We start from the raw sequence: 27,795 nt of genomic DNA on the forward strand, positions 1-27,795 counted from the left end.
CAGTTGTTTCATTTGCTGAGTGCCAGCTTTTTAGGAGATGGGTGGGAGAGAAACAATAACAATTTCCATCAGGCACAATCCAGCAAAAATTAAACCTCGCTAATGGCAACAGGAGAATCAAGCATACATATGAGTACTCAGCATAAATGTCTTGAACAGAACCGAATGCTGGGAGAGGTGGAAGGCAGCAGGAACAGAGGAAGACCAAATAAAAGATGGAATGACTCTATAAAGGAAGCCACAGGCTTGAGTCTACAAGATATGAATACAGGCAGAACATTTTAGAGACCACTAATTTATAGCCCCATCATAAATTGGAGGCGATGCAATGGCATACAACAAGAACAGTTTCTTAGGGAAACTCCAGCATGAATGAATTCTGTTAACTTAGGTCTGAAAAGAGACAATAGTTTTTTTTTGGGGGGGGGAACTACTCAGCAATCAGAAGACCATTATATCATCACTAATTGCTATACGCAGTTGTTTTTCATATTTTGAAATATTCATTTAACGGAGGCAGATTGAACTTCTTTAATTCCCTTGCCTTTTAAAACTCCACACTTATCTAATAAATGAACATCACACTCCATGCAACCAACAGATAATACAAAAGCATCTTTAAAGAATTACAAATTTTGTTTTCTGCTTACTGTATTTTTGTTGTTTGCTACAGTGGATCAACAAAGCTAACTCTCTGGAAATTCGGACTTTACATATTAAAAGGACAACAGAAAAGTATTTATTTATTATTTTATTACATGTAAGGGGTCTTGTGGTACAGTAGTTAAACTACAGTATCACAGTGAAGACTGATCATGAATGGAGTTCGATTCCAGGCTCAAGTAGCTGCCTCCAGGTTGACCCAACCTTTCATTCTTCTGAGGTTGGTAAATTGAGAATCCAGCTCTCTTGAGAGGCAAAAATGTAAAATGTCCAAGAGTTTCCTTTTTTTCTGGAAAAATATGGAAATGTCAGTTTTTCAGTTGATCCAGTCTAGATAACTTTACATACATACCGTACATTTTTTTCCTGGGGGAAAAACTCTTAAATCCATTTAATGAATGAATGAATGAATGAATGAATTAATTAATTAATATGCCACCCACACTACCCAAAGGTCTTTTATCAAAATTACCACGAAGAACTATAAAAGTTCTGTTTCCTTGCTCCCCTACAAGGCAGTTTCCTCTTCCTGAAATAGGGTGAGGCTGTAGTCTTGATCCCAGAGGCTTTACATCCGAGTAGGCCTTGTGCTGTGTCTGTCACTATGAACGTCCCAGAGGCCTCTTCGCTCAGGGGAGGAACTCTCGGTACGTAGCTCCGTGTGGCAGGTCGGGGCGTTTTGGGAGGGCACCGCTGGGGGATTGCGTCACTGGCAAGATGGCGGCGCCCACGGTGAGATTCGGCTTGAGGAGAGGTGAGAGAGGAGGCGAGGAAGATTGTAATAATTCAGTGTCTCAGCATTAGGAGCCTTTCTCTTCCTCCTTTGTTTTCTTCTTCGAAATGTATATATTTCGAGGAAACGTTTCTGTGGCTGTTTCGAAGAATCTGAGAGAGTAAGCTCAGGTGAATTTACGACGTAGGTTTACGACGTGGGTTGCGAGTTGACCGAAAGCTTAACGGGAAGAACCGCTTGTTCCGCGTGTTCCTCCTTTCTCTAATTTTCTGTAGGATATGACAGTTACTCTCAAAAGGTGCCTGGAATGGGAAACAAGCCTGTAAGGGGATGAACTGGGAAGGGGACGCGAGGGAAGACTGTTTTTAAAAAGTCAGCTTTGGAAATGATGCAGGAGTAGTTAGTTTGTAAGACGCCGTCAGGTTTTTGTCTTTTTTTAAATTGTTCTTTTATTTGTATTATTTTAATTTTGTTTTGACCTGTAATGACTGCACAGACTTGCACAGCTAACCCTTATACAACAGCTGTGAAAGGCACTGGATTTAGTCGAAAAGAGTGGAGATCCATCAGTTGCATAAAAATGCTATGTATAAATATTTGCGGTGTTATGTCTCTTTCTCTTATATCTGAGGAAGTGGGCGTGTCTACAAAAATCTCACATTAAAAGATATAACAGTTAGTCTTTAGTGTGCAACCAGGTTTTTGTGGTTTTTTACTTGTTCTTTGATTTTTTTATGTTTATTTTTTGTTTTGTTTTTACCTATAATGAAGTTTTTATTGTACCCCTATATGTGTTTTGGAGCTCATTAGTTTTCCTTCCCTTTTCTTTGAAAAACAGAGTTTATTCTTACACCCCTTCTCAATTATTTTTGGGTCAGGATAAAAATATTTTAAATAAATAAAATAAAATGCTGAAAAGTGTCTCTAGTTCAAATGTCTCTAAAAACAAATCCCAAGACAACCCTGTCTATCAAAGTAAGTTGCTTGTATTTAAGGGTTCAAGACTCAAGTAAGGTAGAATCTTCAAGGCCCTAAATCAAGCTGGCAGAGGCCTAATTCCTGCTCCAAGGGAATATAAACGCCTCTCTTATCTGTCCCTTTTCTAAAATAAAATTTTATGATCACAAATCCTTTCTAAGGATCCCCTCACTCATTGATGCTGAACCAGATAGTGCATAAGTGTTACATTAACTTTCATGCATAACATTCCATTTCTTTAGATGGTTGAAGAAAGCACTGGAAACATCCATTGTTTCTTTATGTAAAAAAAAGTTATGGTATTTGTGACTGCTGAGTTTGGCAAAAAGGTGAATAAGAGGGGTGTGTACAATTGTGCTTCATGTAGAAACAAAGTACGAATGTGGGAAGTGTATCTCATAGTATGAGAATACGAAGCTGGTTTTAGGAGATTAAGATCAGAAAAAGAAGTTTTTCACACAACACAGAATTGGGAGTGAACCTGGTACATTCCCCTCCTGTGTGGAGTTCTTATAGACATTTAATGGACTGGTATAGAAAAATGAATGCAGGACTAGATAGGCCTTTACTCTGTTCCATCGTAGAACCTTTTGTACATTTTATGCTAAGTTCACACACATTACAATGTAATTCCTCTGATTTTCAAGGAATTTTCACTGATGGGCTGAGCGAGGATGATGCTGTCCCATCATGTATAATTCTCCCCCCAATGATTTTTTATTTCCCTGTCTGAAAGGACCACTATGAGTAAGGGGCCATAAGTTTTATTTATGTTGTTGTGTAACTTCCATTATCCTGGAGGGGATATCGAAACTACTGAAAACGTTAACATCAGTAAATGTTATTAAATTACAAGCATGAATAAAACATCAACTCAGACATTATAGCTGCAAGTTCTCATCTCATTATTCATTGGGCTGCTGCATAATTCTTAATTATATTAGGCCACAAAAGCTGACATTTATTACATATTCATAGAATCACAAAGTTGGAAGAGACCACAGGGGCCATCGAGTCCAATCCCCTGCCATGCAGGAACTCCATCAAAGCATTCTTGACAGAGGGCCATCCAGCCTCTGCTTAAAAACCTCCAAAGGAGGAGATTCCACCATACTCTGAGGCAGCATATTCCAGAGCTGCCGACCAGCTCTGACTGTCAGGAAGTTCTTCCTGAAATTCAGGTGGAATCCCTTTTCCTGTAGTTTGAAACCATTGCTCCTTGTCCTAGTGTCTGGAGCTGTGGAAAACAAACCTGTCCCTTCCTCAACATGACATCCCTTCAAATATTTAAACATGGCTATCATGTCCCCTCTTAACCTTTTTGTAAGGCTAAACATTCCCAGCTCCCTAAGCCGCTCCTCATACATAGGACATGGTTTCCAGACCTTTGACCATTTTGGTCACCCTCCTCTGGACACATTCCAGGTTGTCAATATCCTTCTTGAATTGAGGTGCCCAGAACTGGACACAATATGAGGTCTGACCAAAGCAGAATACAGTAGAGTGGTACTATCACTTCCCTTGATCTGGATGCTATACTCCTATTGATGCAACCAAGAATTGCATTGGCTTTCTTGGCAGCTGCATCGCACTGCTGACTCCTGTTCAGTTTGTGGTCTACCAAGACTCCTAGATCCCTTTCACAGGTACTGTTGTCTAGCTAGGTGTCTTCCATCCTATATCTGTGCAGTTCATTTTTTCTGTCTAGGTGTAGGACCTTACATTTCTCCCTGTTGAAATTCATTTTGTTAGTTTTGGCCTAGGACTCTAATCTGTCAAGGTCATTTTGAATTTTAATCCTGTCTTCTGGGGAATTAGCAACCCCTCCCAATTTGGTACCATCTGCATATTTAATCAGCATACTCTCTATTCCTTCATCCAAGTCATTGATAAAGATGTTGAATAGCACAGGGCCCAGAACAGAACCCTGAGACACCCCACTAGTTACCTCTCTCCAGGATGAAGAGAATCCAGTGGTGAGCACCATTTGGTTTTGGTCAGCCAACCAATTACAAATCCACCTAACAGTAGCACTGTCTAGCCCACATTTTACTAGCTTCCTTGCAAGAATATCATGGGGAACTTTGGCAAAGGCCTTACTGTAATCAAGATAGGCTACATCCACAGTGTTCCCTTCTTTTATCAAGCCTGTAACTCTATCAAAAAAAGAGATCAGATATTAATAAGGTGTTGTATAACAGGAGGCTATTGTCAACTGAGGGCAATCTTTTAACTTTATTTAGAAGCAGTCAAATTGAAACTGACTTTGGAGAAGAAAAATAGAAATTTTGAGATTCTGGTATCATTCTCAGTGAGATTTATTATATATTGTCTGATAAGTGAGTACACAATAATATGGGTAGTGTACAGGGTACACCCCATCTCCTTTCCCACAACAACATAATCAATATTGCAAAAAAAAAAAAAGTGCTCAGGCCCTGTCATTTCTGATTGCAGCGAGTAGCTCATGTAAGCAAATATGCTTCCATTTTACAAACAACTCCCCCCTTCCATATAGCAAAAGCAAAAGCGTGCTGCTTATATACCGCCCCATAGTGCTTCAAGCACTCTCTGGGCGGTTTACAATTTAATTATGCAGGCTACACATTGCCCCCCCCCATAAAGCTGGGTACTCATTTTACCGACCTCGGAAGGATAGAAGGCTGAGTCAACCTTGAGCTGGCTACCTGGGATTTGAACCCTAGGTCGTGAGCACAGTTTTAGCTGCAGTACAGCGGTTTAACCACTGCGCCACGAGGCCATGAGAAAAAAACATCTCAGAAAAAAGTTTATAGCTTAGCCTGTACATTAGTTTTGTATGGAAAACTAATATTGACATTAGTTTCATGTGTGGAAAGGGTTTTTTTGATTGGTGTCTGTGAAAACTGAAACATGTAACATGGAGCTGCAGAGAGAAATGGTGCAGACCAGACACTTAAGCAACAGGCAAGCAGTAGATGCCTTTAATAGACAGTGAATCCTAGTGATTTCTGTAGATTTTACTTTCAAGTAAATGTGTTGAGAATTGCATGTGGCAGGGTATTTTGCATCATAAACCTGAAAATGCTGAGGCAAAGACCTGCTGAAGTTAATATGGTTAAGTACTGATCTAGCACTGTAGCTTATACTGTACAATTATTAAAAACATCCTTTCTCCTTTATAAACAGTTTTAGCTCAGAGCCCTAGCCATCGTTTCTCCAGAACTGATTGTCATTCTTCAGTGCTTCCTTATTTTGGCAACTTACTGATTTCCACTAGATACTATGCGAAAAAGTAAGTAAATAATTCTTATTTCTTTAGTGAGTAGAAACAATATTTTTGAAACATGAGACATAAATGATATTATTCAGTAGGGCTCAGGTATGCATGCCATTTGTAGCTGAGTTCGGATAGGCAATGGGTTCATAGATTGTCAGTGTAATTTTAAATTCTTTGGTTGTGATCATGTCTCTTATTCTTCATGCCTTAACTACTGCTGGATAGCTCAGTTAAGGTATCTGGCTGCGTGGCAGAGGTTGGACTCTGCCTCAGTTGTGCCTCCTTGACAAGGACTAGATTCGATCGGGTCCCTCCCAGCACTGCGGTTCTAAGTTGTTGTTGTTTAACATTGGTGAAAAATGTGTTTATACCTCATTGATTACATTTGTTACAGAAGAACTCAATATGGTGAAAGTGAAAAGCTTTGCAATTTGAATACGTATAGTTATTAATTTAACAAGATGGGGAGCGGGGGGAGAAGAGAAGAAGAGGGAGTTCATCCTATTGAATCTTGGAAATATACAGAAGGGGTTTCCTTCACAGTTACGATCCATCTTATTATGTTTGGAGAGTTTTTAATGGGAAAACTATCTGTTCATATAGGCGCTTGAGTAAAAGAGAATGACGGTTTATTTATAGGAACAGAATCTACAGGGAAGTTTCTCAGGAATCTTCTGGTACAAGGATTGTATAAGAACAAGGTCAGTCTCTTGAAGAGGGCTCCTTGATTGGAGTGAGGCTTACACGAGAGAAGGCCTTGGTGGATTGCATATGCTCTGTACAGATCATGGTTTCAAGTCATGTTCAGGCTTGAGTCCATCTGAAATTAATTACAGTTTTACACAGCAGTCCAAGATGGTGAAAATGAAAACTTCTTTCTTTGCTGTGCTGTTGAGAAGAAAGCTGTTTAATTCATAAAGTTTTGGGATATTTTCATTTCAATTTCCCTCATTCCTTACGTAGTTCTGTTACTGTACAGCTTCTTAAATTAAATCACATGAACATATATACAAAAAAGCAAGGTGAGTAAAGGTTTGATTGCATATTTTTGTTACTATGATGTAAATAAATATTAAAATCAATAGAATAAACATTTGTTAAATAATAGTAACCACTAATAGAATAACTATAGCTCAGTTGTATCTTTTAACATGATTCAATTTCATACTGGGCACTTACTTTTAAGAACAAACATGGAATGCACTTTCAGTTTTACTGCTTTTATTTCTCTCCTTCTGCTGTATACCTTTCTTCATCCTTTGTGTCTTTCTCATGTCTGTGTTATTTCAACAGGGATTTAGTGAAGCTTTTAAATGCTTTTTTTGTTTAATGCTGTGGTGATCGATGTTATTATTTATTTCTTTGCTGTACTTTAGTTATAGACAAGCAAAATGAGAATGCTGATGTCACTAGTGCCAGCTGTTTCTGAATCCTGAGCCACCAACTGATGTCTGCTGCTAGATCTGTTTTATTTTTGAATTTATATATAAATTCTCTCTCTCTCCCTCTCCCTTTCTCTCTCTCTCTTTGTATACAAACACTCTCTCTCTCACTCACTCTCTCTCTCTCACAGAGAGAGAGAGAGATAATTTATATAAAAATTCAAGAATATATATAAAAATTGCAGCAGTCGACTAATGTGCAGGCCTCCTGCACATTTTGCTATAGATTGGGGGCAGCCCTGTTGCTAGTACTGATGTTAGACATTTGAAATGTGCATGAGTATTTGTTCAGCTGGACTGCATCATTTATCACTTCCCTTTCCTTAAAATGCATTCTAGAGCAAAGTCCAAAAAAAACCCTGTGCAAACAGAGACCAAGAAAAGACTGCGCTGGGAATTTCCTGCACCAAGTGAACCAACAGATGATGTGTATTTGGCATGGTGTTACCCAAGGCCAGTATATGAAGCAGAAGTGGCTTTAGATATGCTGAGGAAGTTTCAACAACTGGAGTTCGCTTCTCCCAACCAGCCTGTGTATGCTAATCTCACCTTGGACATGAAATTAGACAAGGTACCTCTTTTTTTCTTTTTTCTATAATCATGGTGTGCAACTGAAATGATTTTCAGAAACTGGAAGCTTAAAGCAAAATGTTAATGGATTTTGTTCTAAAGTATTTTTTTTTTTAGTTACTGTTCCTACAAGCATTTTCCAAAATTCTGGTTGACAGCTTCTTACTGTAAACGGCTTTAAATGTTCCTACACACTTCCTAATTGCCATATTACATATGAGGGAGGAGTGAGATTTAACATGATTGGAAGTATCATGTACTTATTCCCAACTTTGGAGGCCTCTTGGGCACAAAGAGCTAGTTCAAAAAGTTGTTTGGATCCTGACTATTGTTAGATTGTGTGTGTATGTATCTGTGTCTATATCTGAATACTTACATAACGAATGTATACAATACACATAGTCATATAACTTTTGATCATTTCCTTAACCTTATTGTAGGCTCTTACCTGCCTTGAAAGAAAGAAAGAAAGAAAGCTGCCTTTCTGGACCATGTCTACCCACAGCAACTAACTATTGTTAATGCAACTTAAAGGCAAAGAAATAAGCAAAAGAAGCAAAACAGAAAACGATTACACTGGGACATAGTTACTATTGTGAAGCTGTTTTGAAACAAAATAAAAACAGCATGTGAAGCAAATAAATGAATTAAAAGCTATTTTAAAGAAGCAGGCTTAGGGCTTTAACTCTGGGCCAAATCCTGCGGGTGTACATGCACCAGTATAAATTGAATCCACGCATCAAAAATAAGTGATGTAAATGAATTGAACCCTTCCTACTTCCCCTTTTCAGGTTCAGAGGCTTCCTTTTGCCCTGGGGGAGCCTTTAAGTACCTTGGGACAGGGGTAGGGCACCTTTAATAATCAAGAATCACTGTTGGATTGCTGTTGCTAGAATTGAGACTGTCTGTCTGTCTGTCTGTCTGTCTGTCTGTCTGTCTGTCTGTCTGTCTGTCTTTCTTTCTTTCTTTCTTTCTTTCTTTCTTTCTTTCTTTCTTTCTTTCTTTCTTTATTTATTTATTTATTTATTTATTTATTTATTTATTTATTTATTTATTTATTTATTTATTTATTTATTTATTTATTTATTTATTTAACTAATTTATCCCTGTCTTGAGGCTCCCAAATGCTTCTCCGGGGCAAAAAGAAGCCTTGGGGAGATAGGGAGCTTTCAATTAATTGGAACTAATTACTATATATATAGGAGCCTTGTGGCAGAGTGGTTAAACTGCTGTCCTGCAGCTAAAACTGCACTCACGACTCCGGGGTTCAATCCCAGGTGTCCGGCTCAGGGTTGACTCAGCCTTCTATCCTTCTTAGGTCGGTAAAATGAGTACCCATCTCCCTCGGGGGGGGGGGAGCAATGTGTAGTGTGCCTAATTAAGCTGTAAACGGCCTAGAGAGTGCTTTAAGCGCTATGGGGTGGTGTATAAGCAGCATGCTTCGCTTTTTTTACTTCGCTTTATTTGCAGTGCCTGATCCAGTTTACATCAGCCTAACTACGCTAACAGTTTTTACTCATTCTTTTTGAACATTGCAGTTTGTGAGGCCAGTTGCACATTTTCTGGGGTGAGTTTCTGAAGTGAAGAGTCCATTTCCAAGAAGCAGAGAAGAAATACAGGGAATACATTTATGTATCCAAATGTCACTGAACCAAATAACATGAATATTTTTGTGTGTCTGATTTTTTGTTTTTGTTTTTTCCTTCTGCCCCTTTCAGAAAACGTTGGAACCCTTTCTTGGTGCAGTTCTTTTCCCTTATCGTCTCACAGATTCTATCCACAAGGTTGTGGTGTTTGCAGAGGTGAGTTACAGTGCAGTGTGCCAAAATCCTTGCAGTCTGAGAGAGTAATTTGTGATTAGAGATGATGGTTTGGTTTCTGTCACCAGGGAGTGTAATGTACTTTGCTTAATAACTATGCCAAGTGGTGTGCCAGTTCCAAGTAAAGTGGCTTATAAATTCATTGTTTATATATGGTCATCAATATGGATGGCACTTCAGAGAATAACAAACAACAGGCTTCTGACCTCCAGAGCTTACCATTGGGGATGTGGAAAACTGTAAGACGGGAATAATAGGGAGCGGCAAAGAGAGCAGATTACTGTTAGCCCTTGTTTTGGCTGTTGGATGAAGATGGAGTCAAGTTGGAACCTTTTCTGTGAGAGATGGTTTTTGAATTGAGATTTTAACAGGAGTGAGTTGGCACCGTGTGAATGTTCTTGAAGAGAATTCCAGATGCTTTTGTAGATGTTTGTCCTTTGGCAGTTGGACGTCTTGCTGTCTTCTGTGGTTTATGAAAGCCCGGCCCTAGTCATCTATTTACTGCTTTCTGCTTTTTTCTCCTGAATGCTAGGACTGCAGACCCAGATAACTTAACATTCTAGATTTATTTAGGGCAGTGGTTTATCACTCAGCCAGCACCTGTAAGTTGATGGGATTCTTTCAGATAAAGTCATATTAGCAAGAACTTTGTTTGAACCCCCCACAAGGCAGACTTGAAACATTTTTCCCAAGAGAAATGTATCTTTATTTTTCAATTAACGCGTTCAACTACAGAAATATCAATAATAAAAGGTAACACATTCAGCAGAGGTATTACAGTACCTGTTCTAGTCCCATAAATATCTTAAGCGAATACAACTGTAGCCATTAATTTAGGAATGTGTGTCCTAAATATAAAGAAGAAAGCAAAAAACAAAACAAAAAACAAAACTATGTTGATACGTTATTTTAAAAACACTATTTTGAAAATGTGAAGGTACACTTTTAGCTTTTTTAAGTAAGAAGGCCTCAAGATTGCAAAGAAGGTAAATAACGTCTCAAGAGAGCCTGTCTCTTCATTCTTTTCATACAACTGGTGTGTGGTATTGATCACTAGTAGCCTGACATGTAGTCACACTGCCTTTCTCACTGTTAAGAATTGGTGAAAACCTTCCCTTATACAGTGGTGCCTGGCTTAACGGGTGCCTCATTTAACGACGAATCCACATAGTGACTATTTTTTTTTGCAATCGCATAACGATGTTTCTAATGGGAAAATATCGCTTTGCGATTATCGGTAAGCCGTTTCGCTTACCGATTTTTGCATAATGATGTTTTCCCAACAGCTGATTGGCGGTTCCAAAATGACTGCCGGGTAAAAAAAAAGGCCGCCCACTGTGTTTTTGCGCCCATTCCTCGCTTACCGGGCAGCAAAAATGACAGCTGTATGGAGAATTTTCGCATTGAGTTTTTTGCCCATAGGAACGCATTAAACAGGTTTTAATGCATTCCTATGGGCTTTTTTATTTCGCATAGCGCTGAATCTGTATAGCGACGATTTTTGCTACATGGATTATCGTCGCTATGCGGGGCACCACTGTATTTAAAGAATTTGGAGTGCTCTTGAACATAGGATAGATGGGCTGAAATCCTGTTGAAGAACTGTGTGAGTGTAAATGGCAATGATACCATCAACCTTTGATGTTACCTTTTGATTTGATCCCTTTTGACCTGAGGAATCCTTTGATATCAGAATATCACCAACGGAACATTGCTACTGGGATCAGGACAGCCGCTAGCAATCCAGCATCAATTTTCCAATACTAGTAACTTCTTCACATCCAAAGGGATATCTAAGGATCTTTGGAACCCGAAAAGTGGGTGCTTGGGGATTTGAAGCTTTACATTTAATTAAATTAAAGAATAATCTTGATGGTCAGCATTTCCAGCTTCTTCAAGCTGAACATGCTGGGTTTGAAAGGGAATTATACACATACATAGAAGGTAAAGCTATTAATACCTACCACTCATTATAAATATCTATTCCCACCAGTAGGCAGTATATCAGTATATATCAGTTGCTGGAGAATTTAAATAGAATTATGCTGTTTTGCTCATGGGACTCCCACAGGTCACTAAATATGCTCTTGGTCTGATCCTGCCCTTAACTATTATTTTCTTTCAGAAAGCAGAAGACGCTGCTCTCGCTAGAGAACATGGTGCTGCATTTGTAGGAGCAACTGAATTAATTAGCCCGGTAATATATGCATATACAAATTAAACGCTCCAACAGGATTTTTGTTTTAAGGGAAAAATGACTTGAAATCAGTTCTAACTTGAGCCATGAGTTCTTTATACATTATTCTGAGGGAATAGCTTAATCCACTGGTGCTGTAGAAAAGATATTTCCTTTGTACAGGGTTCAACGACTCTGTTCTAGAAAACACAAACATCCGTTCCCAGCAACAGAATAATCTACGGTTTGTCATAGCACAAGCTGGCTTTTACGACCTGTATATATTGTGTAGCTCAACCAATTTTCATGGGATTTTTGTTCGGTTGCTTGTTTTACTGAAGGAAGGGAAGAGAACTATACAAAGCATTGAAATCTGGCCTCTCAGCACTGGAAATTTTATTCACCTCCTTTTTTTGTGACTGAGACTTTATAAGCCTTGCCCACATGCTTTTCAGTATATTGCTGTATCCAAAAGGATTACGTAGAATGAGGCTTTAATTTCCCTTCAAATATATATCTGAGACTCTGAAAAAGCTGGACTCTCTTGCCAAAACCAGATTGCCTTTTGATGCTCTTGCCGTAAACACACAGTCCCTACTGTGGGGCAGAAATGTGCAGTCCCTTCCAGCTTATCTCATATATGATGCAGAAGCCGCTGCTGCAGCACAAGAATCTGACAGGAGAATGTCAAAGCCTTCAGAGCTTTATTTCAAAATGTTGCTTCCTTTCTTTGCTATTCAGATACACTCCATTGATACCCTCCTTTGATACACAGACCTTTTTGGGAAGCGAAGAACAGTTTGTGTTTGGAAGTTTTCACACAATATATTTTGGTTGTACTAGGTTGGAATATTTAGGAGTATTTTAGTAGAGTATATCTGTTCCTACCAACATTCCCTCTAAGCTGTGCACGTGCGCGCACACATGTAGCATTTCAGCGATCCCATGGAGCCAGGTCTATATTTTTGCTGATTTGCTTCCAGTTGTGGGCAGAAAACCCATGCGTGGGGGTGTGGAACACGGAACAGTGCTGGCAGAAATTAGAGGGAACGTTGGTTCCTATCTGCTCTTTTGGTGGCTTCTTCTTAAGGTTGCTGGAAATCAGGGCAAGTAAGCAAATTCCCTGTGTTTTCCAAAGTTTTGAATGTATGCAATTTATTCAGATTCTTACAGTGGAGGCAAGGAGACATCAGGGTTTCAAGCAGAATTTTGAAGTCTGTTCTAAAAACCCCCAAAAGGAACTGAGAAATGAGGATCTGTTTTTAACTTTTCCGTAACTGATTCAGATTGATGTATGTGCCTCAAAAGCTTTACCTTACATTTTCCAATGGATATGTCTCTTCAACCAAATAGTTGTATCTCTTGGTTTCAGAGGATAGACTGAACAGTTCAACAGGGTGGTTTTGTCAACTTTTTTTTGGAGCTGAGGATGCCTGTGGCTAAACTGGAACTCAAATGCAGAATTGGAGATTATTTATATAAAAAGTGATTGTGCCTGTTTTGTTCATGCACCCTCCCCCCCCCCCCCCCCCGTCATGCTTCAGTACAGATACGTTTTTGAAAAATCATACAAACGTAAGGATGGGTGATATCTTCTATTGGATGACTATAAAATCATACAAATTGAAAGCTTTCATGGAGAAAACACCATTTCCTCAGGGTTAATTCTTTTGAAAATTATTTGACCTACATGCAGAAGTTTGTCCTGGGGGAAGCTTGCCATCAGCTTCACTCAGGGCAAAATTTAGTACTTAGCTTTCAAAATTGGACCACTGTCTGTCAGATCTGCTTTGATTTGAATTCCTGCCTTGAGCAGGGAGTTGGACTTGATGGCCTTATTCAATGATTCTGTGGTTTAGCAAACTCTATCTGTGACTGATAGGGTAGAATATCATAATATTCTTTACAATCTATCTGTTGTGTCAGTGAAACATTTCACTCTGCTTTTTAAGTACTAGAACTGAGAATGTCGAAAGTAAATGTTTGCCTTCGCTGCTGAAGAGGCATGAACATTGTGATCAGTTCTACAAAGCAAATAAGACTCTCTGCTATTGAGCAGTATTAGATTCTTTTTGTGCTGTTGACCGAACTGTGTCATAATTTTCTTGATGCGCCTGGATTAGATTGTGACCTCGATAAATCATTGTGTACTGATCAACTGTTTATTTAGGCTCTCTCTCTCTCTCTCTCTCTCTCTCTCTCTCTCTCTCTCTCTCTCTGTGTGTGTGTGTGTGTTTCAGTTTTAGCTCAATAGTAGACATGATCTAGAGGGGTGGGGTAGAAACCAAATAAATAAATAAATAAATAGTGTAGGCATCCTTCGGTCTCAAGAGACTATGGTAATTTGCTCTGAATGGAAGTCTTGGAACAGCGTCTATTGTGCCTGAGGTCAATTCAAGAGTGACAATCCCTTCCACACTGGAGACAAATACAATCTGTCTCCTGTCCAGCTCCCTGATTTTGTTGCTTTCGTGACTGCCTCTTTGCCTCAGCCTGCTAGACAAGGGTCTCTTCAAATTGGGAGAGGCCATGATGCAATGCCTGCTTCCAGGCTGAATGCTCAGATGTCAAGGTTTCCCATCTGTTGAGGTCCATTCCTAAGGCCTTCAGATCCCGCTTGCAGATATCCTTCTATTGCAATGGTGGTCTCCCTCTGACGTGCTTTCCCTGCACTAATTCTCCATACAGGAGAACTGTCAGTCATTCTCACGACATACCCGAGCCAACATAGACGTCGCTGTTTCAGTAATGTATACATGCTAAAAATTCTAGCTTGTTCTAGGACTACTCTATTTGGAACTTTGTCCTGCCAGGTGATATCAAAAATGCATCGGAGACAATGCATATGGAACGTGTTCAGCTTCCTCTCCTGCTGTGCACAAAGGGTCCAGGACTCACTGCAGGACAGGGGTGTACTCGGAACACAGGCTCTATAGACCTGGATCTTGGTATATGCTGTCAGCTTCTTATTAAGCCATACTCTCTTTGTGAGTCTAGAGTCTATATCAATGGATTTCCTTTCATAAGGAAGATTATGAAAAGAGCAATGGTAGATGAGGGAAGTTTACAACAGGACACAATTGCATCATAAGCAACCCATCTGGAAGCATCCTTTTTATCTGATTAAATAGACTCCAATCTTGTAGGGTTTTTTTGCGTATGACACACATTGCAAACAACTCTTAGCTTTAGAAAATGCTAATTCTGCATTTTATGATTTGTAGTCTTGACAAAAAATGGTTAACTTTTGAACATTATACTTATTTTATTTGTGTTGGCCTAAATCGTTGTGCTCCTTAGGTTCAAGGTTGTGGTTTGGCCATGCCCTTCCTGAAGCCCTCTCTGGCACTAAAAAAAGCCCACTGGAAAGTTTCCTAATCCTTTGGAGCAGGTTTTTGGATAGAAGGAGGATCACCAAAAAAAAGGGGAAGATTGCCACTCCTCCTGCTAGTGTAATGTCAGTATTGGATACTGGCCATTATACTTATCTGTCATTAGTCAAGTGGATTTCCCTGAAAGACATTTATAGAAGTGAAGTGGGATGGAAGGAAAGGTTCATCTAAAACTTATTTATTTGCTATTAGTTGTGTTTGTATCCTGATTCTCCTCCAGTCAGTTCAGGGCGATGTCCACGGCTTTCCCCCCCAGTGTATCAGTTCTCACAGTGACCCTTTGAGATAGGTCAAGCAGAGAGACTGTGACTAGCCCAAGTTCACCAGAGGGTTCCATGGACAAATGGCAACTTGGACCCCAGATCTTCTGAGTTGTTGCCCAACACTCTACCCTGGGATGAATAACCTCCAGAGAACAGGGTGGTGTACATGGCCATCTGTTGAACATGGAGGGCCTCACCCACAATCCCAACGCATGTTTTCTTCCAAAAATGCTTTTACTGAAAATATCTCCCTTGTATCCTATTTAGTGTCAATTAAAAAAAGGAATTAAACATTTATGAGTGTGAGCCTCCCCCCCTCAATAGTCACAGAATTGGACCCTACTTTATCCAGGTAAAATGACCTCCTGAATTGAGACCTCCGGTTTAACATAAAAACAAATGTTGGAGTATTTGTGAGGTGTTCTGGGGTTCAGCATTTGAGTCCTGGGGGTAGGATGGGGGGGAAAGGTAGTCTTTGGGTTGGAAGTGGACCACCCTGCTATAGTGATTTGACCAGATGTATATGAGGAGAATCGGAGAAGGGGAGAGCTAGAGGTATGCTGTTTTAAAGGGCATCCGTATTAAGGAGGAGAGTTTCAGCCATAATTTCTTGAGCTTGTTTGCTGCATGTTTGTGCAACATATGTAATAACAGACATAAGTCATAATCAGTCATTTCCCCCCCTCCCTTTTCAGATCTTGAACGGAGAAATAAAAGCAGATCATTATGTTTGTGTGCCACCGATGCTGAACAAGCTGAAGTCTCTAAAGACTGTCCTGGGTGCCAAGTTCCCAAACAATAAACGTGGTAAGAGGGGTGTTTTGTCTTCAGCAACTACAAGAACGCAGAGAAGTGTATCTTGAACAGTTCTTGAAATATCGACAGAAGCTTCTTATTTCTCTTCTGTTCACTACTTTCTTTCAGTTTAATTTTTGGTACAGTTACCAGGGACCAGGTAAATCTGCTCCAAAGAACCCTTCTGATCCAGAGATGTAACCAGTTGTCCATCCACACTTGAGATCAAACTCTTATAATGGGACAACCAAAGGTCTTAAACTTTAAGAGCAGCACACCAGATATTCCAGAGGAGTGATGAAATTCCTCTTGAGAAAAGCTGAGATTCTTCTTTTCTACTTTTCTTTTCATCTAGTTTTGTTTTGCATTGGAAAAGGAAAGCAGGAAAGTATTCTTGTCTTCCTTCCTGTCATAGCTATCTGCGAGTCATAGTTTGTTTGTTTGTTTGTTTGTTTATTTATTTATTTATTTATTTATTTATTTATTTAACTTATACGTTGCCCACTCTACCCAAAGGTCTCTGGGCAGCGTACAACAATTAAAATGCAATTAAAATACAATACAAGATGTGTGTTCAGTCGTTTAGTCGTGTCCGACTCTTCGTGACCCCATGGACCAGAGCACGCCAGGCCCTCCTATCTTCCACAATACAAGATAAAATGATTAAAATACAATTAAAATTGCCATCAGGACCCACAGTTGATGTTATTTCAATTAAAAGCCTTCTGGAACAGGAGTTGTAGGCAGTATATTTGCACGGTGCTCTTTAGATCCTTCCATCCATTACTAACTTGCCGGAAGAGAAAAGGTAATGTGCTGGATATGTGCCATAGGCAGAAGAGCCCTTCACTTAAAGTAAAAACCTCTTTAAAACAACCTATATATGTGGCATTCATCAAAACAAGTGGGGAACAATAAAGCAGAATATGTAAGTGTTTCAGCTTTAGGAGTAACATTATAGAATACCGGACTCACATCTTCCAAAGTCAGTTTCCCATTATGGAAAGGAGGAAAAACTTGTTAGCAAAAGGTTTCTCTTCAGCTCATGAAGCTTTAGGAAGACTGCCTGTTATTGCTTCATAAATTGCATTTTATATAATGACCAAAATTCTGTTGCTGGTGGAAGAGAATCGACCTAACTCCAAGCAGCAAATTACTGCTAATTAATGAGGCCCCGCTTGAATTTCTCATCATATATCAATCAGATGTCTTGGCTTATGACTAGGGATTGAAGTGAGAACTTGTTAATTAGTGGCAGTTTACTGCTGCAAGTTATGCAGTTTTCCTTACTATACAATAGGATTTTGACCAGGATTCCCAGCATCTAGATATGCTTGCTGGAATTAGATGTTTTTGAGACACTGAACTCTTGTGTCTAGTTTTTCTGAAACAAAGAGAGGCCTTTTTTGCCAGGTGAAACTGTTCTTCATTTCTTCCTTCTTCAAATGGTCGTCTTACCCCTACCCTCATTGCCATAATTGTAGCTTATAAACATCCTTCTGTTTCAGAGGAAGTTTGGCATATGACGTGGGAAAAGATGCTGCTTGAGAAAAAAAATGTGCAAACCTCTTTTAATATTGCCTGAAATTGTTGCATCAGGTTTTTTGTGGGACTCCTTTTTAGTCCATTGGCTACCATAGGGCTCTTTATCATGTTTTCTGCAGAAGACTAGGATAGGTCCCATTGCAGTAGACATAGGTTAAACTGAGAGTTCAAATTTACAGTTTTTGGTTCCAGGTAAAAAGAAATATGATGTCTTATTACCTTCTGATCTATGGCAACCCTATGATTTAATCACTTCCAAAAGATTCTGTTATTAACAGATCTGCTCAGATCTTGTGACGTCAAGGCTGTGACTTTGTTCATCAAGTCAGTCCATCACCTATTAGGTCTTTTTCTTTTCTTACTGTTTTTTTGTAAAATTACTGTCTAGTTCAATGAGACTTGTTTCCACATCATGTGCCCAAAGTACATGCCCAATAGCTCAGTTTAGCTATTTTCATTTTAAAAGCGAGTCTGAGATGATTTATTTGTGTTTCTGGTGGTCTAAGGTATCCATAATGATAACCTTCAACAGCACATTTCTGATGGACTTAATGTTTTTGCCTCTCAGTTTTCTTCACTGTCCGGTTTTCACATGGTGGTGCTGTGGGTTAAGCCGCAGAAGCCTCTGTGCTGCAAGGTCAGAAGACCTGCAGTCGTAAGATCGAATCCATGTGACGGAGTGAGCTCCCGTCGCTTTGTCCCAGCTCCCACCAACCTAGCGGTTTGAAAGTGTGCAAAATGCGAGTAGATAAATAGGTACCACCACGGTGGGAAGGTAACAGCGTTCCGTGTTTAGTTGCGCTGGCCGCATGACCACGGAAGATTGTCTTCGGACAAAAACACTAGTTCTATGGGTTGGAAACGGAGATGAGCACCGCCCCCTAGTGTCAGACACGACTGGACAAATTGTCAAGGGGAACTTTACCTTTACAATTTTTCACATCCATACATAGTAAGTGGGAATATCAATGTATGGGTGATCTTGATCTTGTTCCATAGTGAGGCATCTTCACTCTTAAGGGTGTTTTTTTAATTGAATCTAAAATACTGTACACAAAAATATGAAACTAACAAATAAAAAACTTGTTAGACAGATCCCATTCCTACAGATCTTTAGAAGATCAGTAAAAACTGAATTATGTAGCCTCCCCTTAATTTTGCAGCCCCCAGAAATCTCTACACCTTCCAAATCGGGTTGTTTTATCCACTAAAAAATAAAAATAAATAGTATCATGCGCCAAGAAGCCTTGGGGAAGTGCAACTGTTCTTTAAAACAATGGGTGCACACCCACCCACAGTTTTGTTTTGCTGAGAAATAAGATTTTATTTCATCCAATTATGCCTTTCTTTTCAGGAATGCTATGGCTTGGCACAGGTTGTGGTTAAGAAACTTGGCTTTCCACACGAACTAAACCTGCCAACTTCATTGTAAAGACATTCAGGAACCAAGGCAACACTCTTTAATTTTAATTCAGAACTCAGTAGCTGTGGTCTTCCAGACGTGATCTACAATTTACATTTTGCCTTAGAAAACATAGCCAGTGTTGGATGATTGTGGGAGTTGTTCTTGCAAAATCTGGAAGGCAACAGTTGCCCACCTGTTTCTTTTAGTTGGGTCAGAGAACCACCCTTGGGCTATGTATAAAGAATCTAAAATGTGTTGGTGAATGCCAGTTCCCTGTTTTTATTACACAGACCAGGAACATTGTTGTTGTTTAGTCGTTAAGTCGTGTCCGACTCTTCGTGACCCCATGGACCAGAGCACGGCAGGCCCTCCTATCCTCCACTGCCTCCCGTAGTTGTGTCAAATTCATGTTGGTTGCTTCGATGACCCTGTCCAACTATTGCATCCTCTCTCATCCCCTTCTCCTCTTGCCTTCACACTTTCCCAACATCAGGGTCTTTTCCAGGGAGGCTGAGTTGTGGAGTTTTGCTGATCAAATTGGGCACATGGATCTTCACGGAGTATTCCCAAAAAGAAAGAGAAATTAGCGAGGCCTCATTATCTACAGAACTCTTGAGTTCTAGAGTAGAAACACTGGACGGCTGGGATGTATTGTACAACATTGGTGTGATACTTTCTTGTTTGCTTCTATTTGTGCCAGGTTCTGTCAGTTATGACATTCCCAAGATGGTTAATGTCTTCAGACTCTGCCATGAATATGTGGTAGCTAATGATAACCTTATTGAAACGCAAATCGCCACGGTAAGCATCACCAGGGGCTCTGGCAACAAGCCCACTTGAAATTTTTGTTCTGAGGGGCTGTTAATCATTTACTGAAAATATGTAAACCTCTACAGAGTTCTAGGATTCTGTTTACTCGGTAGCATTTTAAGAACACTTGGAAATGGGACATTCAGGAGAACAGAAGAGTACCGTCAGCTAGAGAGAGTCTGGCAAATCATTACCCTTTGCTAACGCAAGAGATTTGATCTTTGAAAATGCCAGAATGCATAAGATTGGCAAGGTGTTGCATGTTAATAATTGACATTGTGTTGTAATATTTTAAGTTTGTCATTGTAATTATTGCTTGATTGTATAATAATTAAATTCATTAATTTGTTTGAAATAATTTAAAGTTATATAAGCAACAGAATAAAGCAGTTTGGAAAATGAATCTCGAAAGGAAGTTTGAAAATTAAATATAATAATTGAATGCCCATAGCATCCCAATGTTCTAAGATAGGTAAATAAACTGTATACTGAAGAGGATGGTGTTTCCTAAATTATGGGATATTACCCTAGGGAATATTGCTCTATTCTCCCAGTGGGGGAGTTGTACAAAATAGCAGTAAAGTGACATCATTTAACATCAAAGATTGTTTTCTTGTAATATAATAAATGACTGTTGTGCATTTTAATATTAGATTCTTCTGATATTAGAAGATATCAGAAGAATCTAAGATTTTAAGAATTCAGAACGCAGCTTTTAAGAATTCAGAAGCAAAAATTATATTTTGATTATCAATGCAAATATTGTATATCAGGCTGTGTTAGAAGAGGCATTCTCTTATTGTGTTAGAAGAGGCATTCTCTTTGAAGAACAAAGGAAGGTCTCTTTTTTAAATTAACTCCAGTTGCCAGTCTTAAATACACTTGCTGTAGCAGTAAAATGGTTTTATTTCTAAATTTGATTAATTTAGGATGTAGAATGTTTAAAATATATTTTGAAATATATTGGGATGTGTTGAGAATTTCCTAGACGTTATTGTCAACATTCACATAAGGGAGCTAGAAAAGTAGGTGGAGATATTTCATATCTTTCTGGGCATTGTCTCCCGGTGGTCCAAAACATCTTCATCTGGTGCACTAAGGCAAAGACTCTTTAAAGAAAGATTTGTTAGGAAACTTGACTAGAAGAAGGATCTTCGTCCTGACATTCAGTTCTTCTTCCACCTCTACAGTAATGTCTCTAGTTCCAAGTCACGTCTATTTACTTGTTCAGTTCCACAACATGCACCAAATCTTCAGCATTCATTATATTCAAACACAAACTGAGTGTCTTGTAATTTTTCAGTAGGGTAGCCACGTAAGCAAGAGTCTTGTGACATCTTAAAAGCTAACTAGTTATATTTTTCATAAGTTTTTGTGAACTTCAGCCCGTGCACTCCATGAAAGTTCATTCCAAACAAAACATCTTTGTCTAAAAGGTGAAACAAAATTCTTAGTTGGCTTTCAACCTCTGAAGCTAATCTTGTTCAAGCTGGAGATCTCCAGATGTATGGGACATGAACTCCTAGAATTCAGTTGGCTGGAGGATTCTGGGGGTTGCAGTCCCATGCCAGAGGAAGGTACCAATTTGAGGAAGACTGGTCAATAGCAGTATTGTTCCCTTCCTAAACACTTTCACTTCAATTTCAGATAGGGCTTTTGACTGACCAAGATGTTATAGTTTTCATAAACTTATTTTTACCTGAGAAGTTCCCAGCCAATGGCTTATCCGTTAATAAATACATCATTAGCTTTACAGAGACTTTGAGCCAAATTATACATTACAAATAACATAAAAATGTTGTTGAGACCTCATCTCATATAGAGCCTCGTGGTGCAGTGGTTAAACTGCAGCCAAAACTGTGCTCATGACCTGGGGTTCAATTCCAGGTAGCTGGCTCAAGGTTGACTCAGCCTTCTATCCTTCCGAGGTCAGTAAAATGAGTACCAAGCTTGCTTGGGGGGGGGGGAATTTGTGTCCTGCATAATTAACTTGTAAAACCGCCCAGAGAGTGCTTGAAGCACTATGGGGCAGTATATAAGCAGCACACTTGCTTTTTGCTTTGTTTTCCATGTGTCTCTCACTTTCCTCTCTTGCCAGGCCCCTACTCCACAAGGAGAACATGATTCCATTGAGCTTGGTTTCTTAGCATGCTAAATCCTATAAACTGCATTGTGTTGGAGAATGTTCACTCAAATTTCTTTCCTACAACAGCTGGCCCACCAGGAGCTCACAAAGGGGCCATAGACATATATAAATTTACAGTGGTCAAGTTTGAGTACAAGGGAGAAGAAAAAAAAAAACACCCTCTGCGTTTTTCACAGTGGGGTATCTTTTAGCTAATGATGCTAATGGCATTTTTAGTACATTGTATCGTTAATAGACAGGAAAATGTTTTTACTTTTATCGAACAAAAGCCCAGAACGCTGATTAAATATTTACCCCAGCCGCTTCAGTTTTTATTAATCCGGCAGCATTTAATGTTTTGTGCTTCATTAATTTTGCATTAACTTCTTTCAGATGGATATGCCTAATGATCAGATAGTTGCCAATCTGGATGCACTTATTAAGGACGTTTGTAAATACAAACATTCACGCTATGGTAAGCTGTTCTTTTTTTGGTCTCTTAATTGACACTAAAAGCTAATTATATGACTCAGATGAATAAAGGGAAGCACCTTTCTTAACATTAGGAAGCAAAAAATTACTTGATTAAAAGCTAAACAAACTGCTATCCCCAGCAATAAGAAATGTTTATGAGTAATACACAGTAATATGTCATACAGGCTATACTCATTAATTATAGTTGTCTTGTACCCTGAATACTAGGAATCTTGCTTCTCTCGTTCAGAAGGAAGTTTTTAAAGCATTAGCCATATTCTGAGATGTTTGAAAATGAGGTTCTTCCCATCTTCCTTTCCTTGTATGAACAGTTATCTTGTAGAATCCTATTAAGTGGTACTGAAAAGTCCCAGCACATTTCTTGGTATTAGTGTATTTGGAAAAAAGATAGTATATATTAATCCAAATAGCTTACTCCCCCTAATGTTTAAATATTTATCTACATCCACTCTCTGAAAATCTAGAGAATGGTGTTCTTCAACGTGCATGGGGCAGGGTTATGCACATAACTCACACACTTTCCCTAGAATTTAAAATAGTGATCAGGCCATTCTTGACCATAAAAGTGTTTTGAATTTGCCCCAGGACAATATTTTGTCCAACTTGGTTCCTCCAAGTGGGCTTGGAACTCCATTTCCCATCATCCTCCACCCAGCATTACAAGTGGTTGGGAGATTTTGGCCAAAATTTGGAGGATCCAATTTACGGAAGGCTGCCTTTAGAACTACTCTCAAAGAAAGTTGATATTATAGGTTAAGGATATACAGTATAATGCGGTGGCCAGACTTCTCAATGGGACGAGAAAATAGCAGCATATTTCCCCCACTCTGGCTGCCTTGCATTGGCTGCCCATTCGTTCCTGCATTGATTTCAAAGTGTTAATGATGATATATAAAGCCCTAAACGGTTTAGGACCTCGATATCTAGCGGAACGCCTCCTCCCACCTAGATCTACGCAAATCATTCTAGCCAGGAGGGGCGGCTGAGGGGCCTAACGCCAAGGGAGACCTGGAGAGAAATAACAAGAAATTGGGCCTTCTCGGCAGTGGTCCCTCGCCTTTGGAACAGTCTCCCTTCAGAGATCGTTGGGTGTTTTTAAGAGCCAACTTAAGACCTGGCTCTTTAGGCAGGGTTTCCCTCCTGTCATCACTTGAATATTTTTCCCATCTTGAACTACTTTACTACTGTTGTTTTTTTATTTCATTATATTGTTTGTATTTTATCCATTAATGTTAGCCGCTCAGAGTAGACCTCTCTCTCTCTCTCTCTCTCTCTCTCTCTCAATCAATCAATCAATCAATCAATCAATCAACACACACAGCCTTAACAATCTTCTGATTGGGCTTGTATATGAACCGGGGGGGGGGGGGGAACGACGACGCTATACCAGGATCTAGTAGTATCCCTGGAATCTCAGTCCACAAAGGTAGTAACTATCGGCTTGTGTAACATTCATGAAGCCAGCAAAATCCATCAAGATTATGCACTTCTTCTTTCCCTTTGCACATGAGAGGAGGAAATTCAAGATGTCTATTCAAGCTACAATTTAAATAAGAGGAGGGTTTAAACCATAGAGTAAGTCAGAGTTTACTGAGTTCAAATACAACAGCTAGCTGTGCTTCATCTGAACTGCGAATTGAAGCTTTAAAATATCTCCAAACTCTTAAAGGGAAGGTGTGTGTGTGAAATGCATGAGCCTGTGTTTAATAGCAGATCATGCACATAACAATTAGCCATACTTGTGTGTTAGTGTTCTTGTACCTTACATCCCGCAAACTGCTGTGTCAAAGACCCCAAGCCTCCGTATGATTGAAACAACCCTCCTCCATTTTGTTAAGAAAGGCAATTTATATTTATATATGTATTTAATCCAAATACTATTAGCACAACATCAGGAAAACCAATCAGCTACAATCCTGCAAAGGAGGCTTACTAGCAGGACTTCTTACCTGCAGTGGAGGGGGCAAAGTGGCATCTGTTAGATACAGCTTGAACCTGTCCGCAGGTACTGAGGTCTGGATCACAATTTTTTTTTCCCTTTCAGCAGTTGCAGGAAACCATTCTTACCATGTCATTACAAATGGAGGCTACAACTCAACCAAACTGAAGAACTTCTAATCATATTGATTTTCAGTTTGAAAGTCAAGTACATGCTTAAATCTCCTGCACTTGAAATTTTTGAGGGCCCCGAAAATGCTTATTGTTGGCTAGATGAGGCTCTTAATATTTTATGACACTTCAAAGGCATTAGATTTTACACCATGATTTTATACCAGGCAGTTGCCCGGAGCGGTAATGATTCAGATTTTTCTTCCCTCTCTTTTTATTTTAATTTAAAGGCTCCTTCGTGACATCTTTGTTTCTTCAAAGTCAATCCAGCGAAGGCTTACAGATAAAGGTTGAACCCTTTCTCTCTGAAGGAGCTGTGAAAAAAGTGGAAAATAAGGTACAAGTGGAAGCAAAGGAAGAAGACGGGGATTCTGATAAAGAAGAAATGCAGAAGTCGAGTTAACTGGAGTGTCAGCACAAATGTATTTTTTATTTGTACAAACCCATAAAGAAGCGAAACTGACTGTGTATCTGAATTACTTCAGTGAAACTCTGAACAGGGCAGTCTTGAAGTATACTCCACTTCACTATTGGAGCTGTTAGGTGATTATGCCGACATCTTTCCCAGCAACACCCCTCTTGGCTCATAAGAGTATATGTTATTACTAGAAATAAAAAGTCTGCGTTCAGTTCGTATGTGTGTGTATCTTGGAAAGACTCCAAATTCCTGGGGCAACAACATGCAGAGACTCTTGTCTCTTGTTTTGTTTTTGTTTGAACATCTTCATTTGCTTAATCCATGTAAGAATGGGCTGCCTCATTTTTTTAAAAAAAAGAGAATTATGTGAAATAAAATGATCTTTTATAATCGTGCATCTTTTTCCTTTCATAAAATGACATATTGTCAGATTATTCCTCTGCATTCTTTTGCATTCACAGTTTTTAGTTCCACTCTCTTGTCGTCCCATCCAGCATGGATATATAGACTCTATTGGACTTACAGGTGACATTGTTTGGTGTTGACTTGGAGGTCTCCTCCCCCCCCCCTTGATCTATAAACTGGGTGATTTCAGATCACAGGTTGGTTCTTTTCTAAGAGGTAAAATGGATGCAAAATGAAGGAGAATGATGGTTGTTAGGTTGGCTCTATCCAAGGTCTTGCAAGGACAGTTACTGATGTGAAGTGTATGCAAGCCTAGACAGGAAGCTACTGTAAAAGCTAAAGTCATATTCAAGCCATGGCAGGAGACAGGTGGCTGGACAGACTTGGGGAGAAGACTAAAAAGTAGTTCTGTGACCTGGACATACAGCAGGGAGATAAGAAGCTTGGCTGATCCTTCATAGCAAGGGCCTGGCGCTCTCCAGTGTCGTGCCAGATGTAGTCGAAAAGACCACGTGGTCTTTGCTTTCTCTTCATTCCATGTTATTTAGAGTGAGAAAGTGTCATAGATTTCTGCAACGTGTAGCAGAGATGGGGAAAAACACAATTGTAAAGTGCTTTCATCTCCATTGCATGCTTCCTGGACATTTGGACAGCAATATTTTAATCCTTATTTTCAGACTTTGGTTTTAATCAAGATAAGGAGCAACGGGAAGACTATTATCCAGAGCCATTGGTGATTCTTCTCAATATTCAGAACAAGATGAGTTACAATTACGCTGCTACAGCTTTTGACTGTGACAGATGAGTAGCCTGTGGTGCTCAAAACAGCTGTGATGAAACACTAGCTTTTTGCCTAGACTTTCCTTCTGTTAAGCTGACTCAGAGGTACATATTGGAGCAATCTTTTATTTTAAATGTTAACATGACATTCTATTAAAGGAAGAGTGATTGCATGGAGTCACCCCAAACTGCTACATTGACAACAACTTAGATACAGAAAGCTATTGCTTTTATAGTAGCAGACCACCTCCACATTTTGGGCAAGTTCCATTTAATGGCCTTTACGATTAAAATGACATCCCTTTTTGAGTTGTGCAATACTAGTTTTAAAAACTTGATCGCCGTTGGAAGCCTTTTTTTCTCTAATTCTGTTGTGCTGCGGTACAACCCCGATACGTAACCTTTCCCCACAATTCCCAATAAACCCTCTTCTCCCTGCACCAGGTAGCATGACCAATAGCTATGATGGCTGGGGCATTATGGGATTGACCTCCCAAAAAGGTAACATCTGCAAGTTCTACTTTGCCAGTGCTTTACATATTGCCAACAGTAACGGTAACCTTGATGAGGTAGACACGCTGACCGCAGGGATAAAGCTTATGCAGGCCAGATTGAAAAACAGGCACGCATCTAACAAGAGTCCTACCAGCAAGTCAGTAAGCCATGTTTTTTGGGGGGAATGGGTGAGAGAAAGGTCTGAATCCAAGTCCATGAACCATTCAAAAGTTAAACCAGGCAAGTACTATCAGAAAATGGAGAGTCCAAAAAGCAGAGTTAAGTACCGTATTTTTCGCTCCATAAGACGCACCTTTCCATAAGACGCACCATTTTTTTAGGAGAAGAAAACAGGAAAATATAATTTGTTTTCTTTGCTCCATAAGATGCACAGACTTTCCACCCCCCTGTTTTGTGGGAAAAAAAAGTGCGTCTTATGGTGCAAAAAATACAGTAGTTCAAGAGACCTACGCAGCGAAGATCAGGACAGAAGGCAAGGCAGGGTCTGGATTGTGAATGTTTACAAAAGCGTAACAGTCCCCTTCATTCATTCATTCATTCATTCATTCATTCATTCATTCATTCATTCATTCATTCATTCATTCATTCATTCATTCATTCATTCATTTAATATTCTCCAAACATAATTTAAATGTTTCTTAAGAAATGCCAACCTAGCAGTTCGAAAGCATGTAAACGCCAGTAGATAAATAGGTACCACCTTGATGGGAAAGTAACAACTTTCCGTGTCTAGTTGCGCTGGCCACGTGACCACAGAAACTGTCTTTGGACAAACGCTGGCTCTACGGCTTGGAAACGGGGATGAGCACTGCACCCTAGAGTCGGACACGACTGGACTAAATGTCAAGGGCAACCTTTACCTAAAAAATATAGTTTTGTTGTGCAAAGTGTATTAAAAAATACTATTTGGTCTTTGGGACGCTTGCCCTCCCCATTTCACTTTTTCCTCAGTTTCTTGGATGGCCGACTTGTCCTTTCTAATGGGGCAGGCCCTGTAAGCATCCATTTGGTGACCAGCCGTGTCCCCATGGTGGCCATTTTGTGGTGAAGCCTGTGTCAGTTTCGTCAAATTGCAAACATCCCCCAACCAACCAAT

General features: G+C 39.5%; 1 protein-coding gene across 4 annotated transcripts; it reads left to right on the top strand.

The window, feature by feature from the left end:
- The first annotated feature begins 1,313 nt into the window (after positions 1–1,313).
- On the top strand, positions 1,314–25,388 carry MRPL1 (mitochondrial ribosomal protein L1). 4 transcript variants are annotated; one of them, XM_078394486.1, is made up of 10 exons: positions 1,345–1,417; positions 5,543–5,648; positions 6,273–6,334; positions 7,415–7,646; positions 9,364–9,447; positions 11,591–11,662; positions 15,992–16,103; positions 19,742–19,842; positions 22,370–22,451; positions 24,811–25,388. In XM_078394486.1, exons 4-10 carry the CDS (start codon positions 7,560–7,562, stop codon positions 24,981–24,983), a joined length of 711 nt encoding a protein of 236 aa, XP_078250612.1. In that variant the 5' UTR covers positions 1,345–1,417; positions 5,543–5,648; positions 6,273–6,334; positions 7,415–7,559; the 3' UTR covers positions 24,984–25,388. The 4 variants fall into 4 exon arrangements, with proteins under 4 accessions (XP_020660916.3, XP_078250612.1, XP_072858150.2 ...); XM_073002049.2 differs by having other exon boundaries at positions 1,360–1,566; XM_020805257.3 differs by lacking the exon at positions 6,273–6,334 and having other exon boundaries at positions 1,314–1,417.
- Positions 25,389–27,795: the final 2,407 nt, after the last annotated feature.

This window comes from Pogona vitticeps, chromosome 5 (genome assembly GCF_051106095.1).
Source record: "Pogona vitticeps strain Pit_001003342236 chromosome 5, PviZW2.1, whole genome shotgun sequence".
Lineage (NCBI taxonomy): Eukaryota > Metazoa > Chordata > Lepidosauria > Squamata > Agamidae > Pogona > Pogona vitticeps.

Bases quoted from the DNA above. Each gene is read 5' to 3' on its own strand.
- MRPL1 (XM_020805257.3), top strand. From the start codon at position 1,381: ATGGCGGCGCCCACGGTGAGATTCGGCTTGAGGAGAG. The intron at 1,418-5,542 runs GTGAGAGAGGAG...CTTTATAAACAG, and splicing joins GAGATTCGGCTTGAGGAGAG to TTTTAGCTCAGAGCCCTAGC. The intron at 7,647-9,363 runs GTACCTCTTTTT...TGCCCCTTTCAG, and splicing joins TGGACATGAAATTAGACAAG to AAAACGTTGGAACCCTTTCT.